Genomic DNA, 2,643 nt, shown 5'->3' with positions numbered 1-2,643 from the left:
TGGGGCCCCCCGTGAGCAGGGGGGCCAGGACGGGTGTTGGGGGGGGGGTCTCTGCAGCTCCCAGGAGGCGAATTCCAGAGGGAAATCCACTGGCTGGGCCTTTCCTGGGGTTGGTTAAGGATTAAACAGCTCTGTCACTGTTTAACCCGGGCGGGGGCAGGGGGGCCCTCCCGGCCATGGCAGCCCCAGCCCAGCCACGGGTGTGTTTGTCCCTCCCCCCTCCCCATTCCCAGGCTCCTGCTTCCTGCCTGGAATGACCCTGCCCTTGGCCTCGGGGCAGGGGGCCCCCTATTTATTCTATACTATGTATAAACCCAACGGCCGGGGCGGAGTAAAGGATGGAGCATGTGGAATAAAGGATGGAATGTGTGGAATAAAGGATGGAGGGTGTGGAATAAAGGATGGAGCGTGTGGAATAAAGGATGGAGAATGTGGCTCCTCTGTGTCCCTTGGGACATGGGGTTGGGACACAGGTCCCGTGCCCTGCTCAGGGTCAGTGGGATCAGGAATTTTACCCTTCAGGCAAGTGGTGGGAGGGGAAGGGAAAAGGGATGGGGAAAGAAAAAGGAAAAGAAGGGGAGAGAAAGAGGAAAGGAAAGGAACATTCTGGTTCTTAGGAGATGGAGCTGAATCTGATGGAAAAGGAGGAATCAAACAGACAAGGGGAGTAGAGAGGAAGGGAAGGGGAGGGAAAGGGAAGGGGAGGAAAGGGGAAGGCAAGGGATGTTCTGGTCCTCAGGAGATGAGGCTGGATCTGACGAAGAGGAGGGAACCACACGGACAAGGGGAGTAGAAAAAAACAACCAATGTACAATCCTCAAATATACATCCCGGGGCTTCCAAAGGATCCCGGGGGAGCCGGGACACGCCCGGCGTCCAGCTGCTCTCAGTGCAAGTCCGTGTGTCCCCGGCGGTGGCACGGACACGGGGACAGCCCTGCAGTGGGTGGGGTGACGGTGCCAGTCTGTCCTTCCCTGGGGCACCATCCGGGCAACCCCCGGCGTGGGGGTCACCGCGGGGGACCCCTCTGTCCCCACACCTTGCTGTCCCTCAGCGTCCTGGGCTCTCCCAGCCCTGCGTGGCCGCGGCCACCCCTGGGGGGCAGAGGGGACAGTGCCCAGCCCCGTGGCCGTGGCTCGTCCCTCCCTGAGCTGCCTCGGCGAAGTTGGGGGGGGGTCTCACACAGCGGCGGCGTCGGGCCCGGCCAGGCCCAGGTACTCGGGGTTCTCGGCCGTGGGTGTCACACCGGGGCCGCCCTCGGGCCCCCCGCCCTTGGGGGGGTCCTGGTTCCAGTAGTAGGGGTTGTCGAAGGCCTGGCTGAAGGGCCCGGGGGGCGGTGCCAGGTACTCGGGGTTCTCCACGGCGTGGCTGAAGGGCCCCGGGAACGGGAGCTTGGGGTCCTTGATGAGCCCGTTCTTGCCCTGGTGCCCCTTGGGTTTGTCCGGTGGGGACGGGGGCGCGCGGGGGGGACGCTCCCCGGCCTGGTTCACGTACTCTGTGGGGCGAGAGACATGTCAGGGACCCCCTGAGGGGGACGGGAGAGGCAGACACACCCTCCCCACCCACCTGAGGGTCCCATCGTGCCCTCCCTACCTGGCATGGTGCTGTGGGGGGCCACGGCAGTGAAGCCCTCGGGGTCCTCGCTGTCCTCGGCCACCAGCCCGGTGGGATCCTCGCTGTACCGGGGCAGGGGGCCGGGCTCCCGCCCCGGGGGGCTCTGCAGGGCCGCCTTGACCCCCCCATCCCCCTCTGGCACCTCGGGCACAGGGCTCTCCGGCCCCTCCACCAGGCCCTGGGCAGGGAAGGGGAAGGAGGACAAGCCCTCGCCTTCCTCCACCTTGGCCGGAGACTCCGCCGTGCTCTGGGAGTGGGAGAGGACATGGAGTCACCCCGAGGATTGTCCCTGTCCCGTGGGGTCACCCCATGGCTGTGCCAGGAGCGGGGGGTCCCTCCCTGCCCCCAGCCCACCCTCGTACCCGCATGGAGGAGATGCGGCTGCGGTAGGTGGTGGAGGTGTCGGCGCTGAAGAAGCCGTGGTGAGGCACCAGGTACTCCTCGGCGTCCACCAGGTCGTCCATGTCCTCCTCCTCTAGCAGCGCCCGGTAGAAGGTGCTGTCCATGGAGCCTGGCAGCCCCACCAAGTCATTCTGGGGGGGGGACACACGGGTCAGTGCCCACCCTGGGGCGCTGGCAGGGGTGACAGGACCCCTGGGGACCCCCGGGGACCCACAAACCTGGATGACCACAAAGCGCTGGGGGTCCCGGGCCATGCGGGAGAACTCGGTGACCAGCTCCCGGAACTTGGGCCGGCACTCGGAGTCGATCATCCAGCCTGGAGAGCAGGGCACCGTCAGGATATCTACCGTCAGGGCCCCCATGTCCCTGTCCCCTCCTTCTGATCATGTGTCCCTGTGCTGCCTCCATGTCCCCTCCCTGCATCCCCTGCCTGTACATTTCACCATGACCATGTGTCCTCAGGGTGTCCCCAGGGTGTCCCCATGTACCCTGCCTGAACGTTTCACCATGACCATGTGTCCCCAGGGTGTCCCTGTGTCCCCATGGTGTCCCTGTCTGTACATTTCACCATGATCATGTGTCCCCATGGTGTCCCCGTGTCCCCAGGGTGTCCCCATGTCCCCTGCC

At 65.2% G+C, this 2,643-nt stretch overlaps 1 protein-coding gene across 1 annotated transcript; it reads right to left on the bottom strand.

Moving 5' to 3' along the window:
* Positions 1-790: 790 nt before the first annotated feature.
* LOC113962163 (receptor tyrosine-protein kinase erbB-2-like) lies at positions 791-2,127 on the bottom strand. Its single transcript, XM_027672963.1, has 3 exons — positions 1,977-2,127; positions 1,594-1,861; positions 791-1,495 (listed from the first exon to the last, which is right to left on the bottom strand). Exons 1-3 carry the CDS (start codon positions 2,118-2,120, stop codon positions 1,179-1,181), a joined length of 729 nt encoding a protein of 242 aa, XP_027528764.1. The 5' UTR covers positions 2,121-2,127; the 3' UTR covers positions 791-1,178.
* Positions 2,128-2,643: the final 516 nt, after the last annotated feature.

Source organism: Neopelma chrysocephalum, unplaced genomic scaffold, assembly GCF_003984885.1.
Source record: "Neopelma chrysocephalum unplaced genomic scaffold, ASM398488v2 Primary Assembly neopelma1_114237, whole genome shotgun sequence".
NCBI classification, from domain to species: Eukaryota; Metazoa; Chordata; class Aves; order Passeriformes; family Pipridae; genus Neopelma; species Neopelma chrysocephalum.
This window is presented reverse-complemented; position numbering and strand designations above follow the sequence as displayed.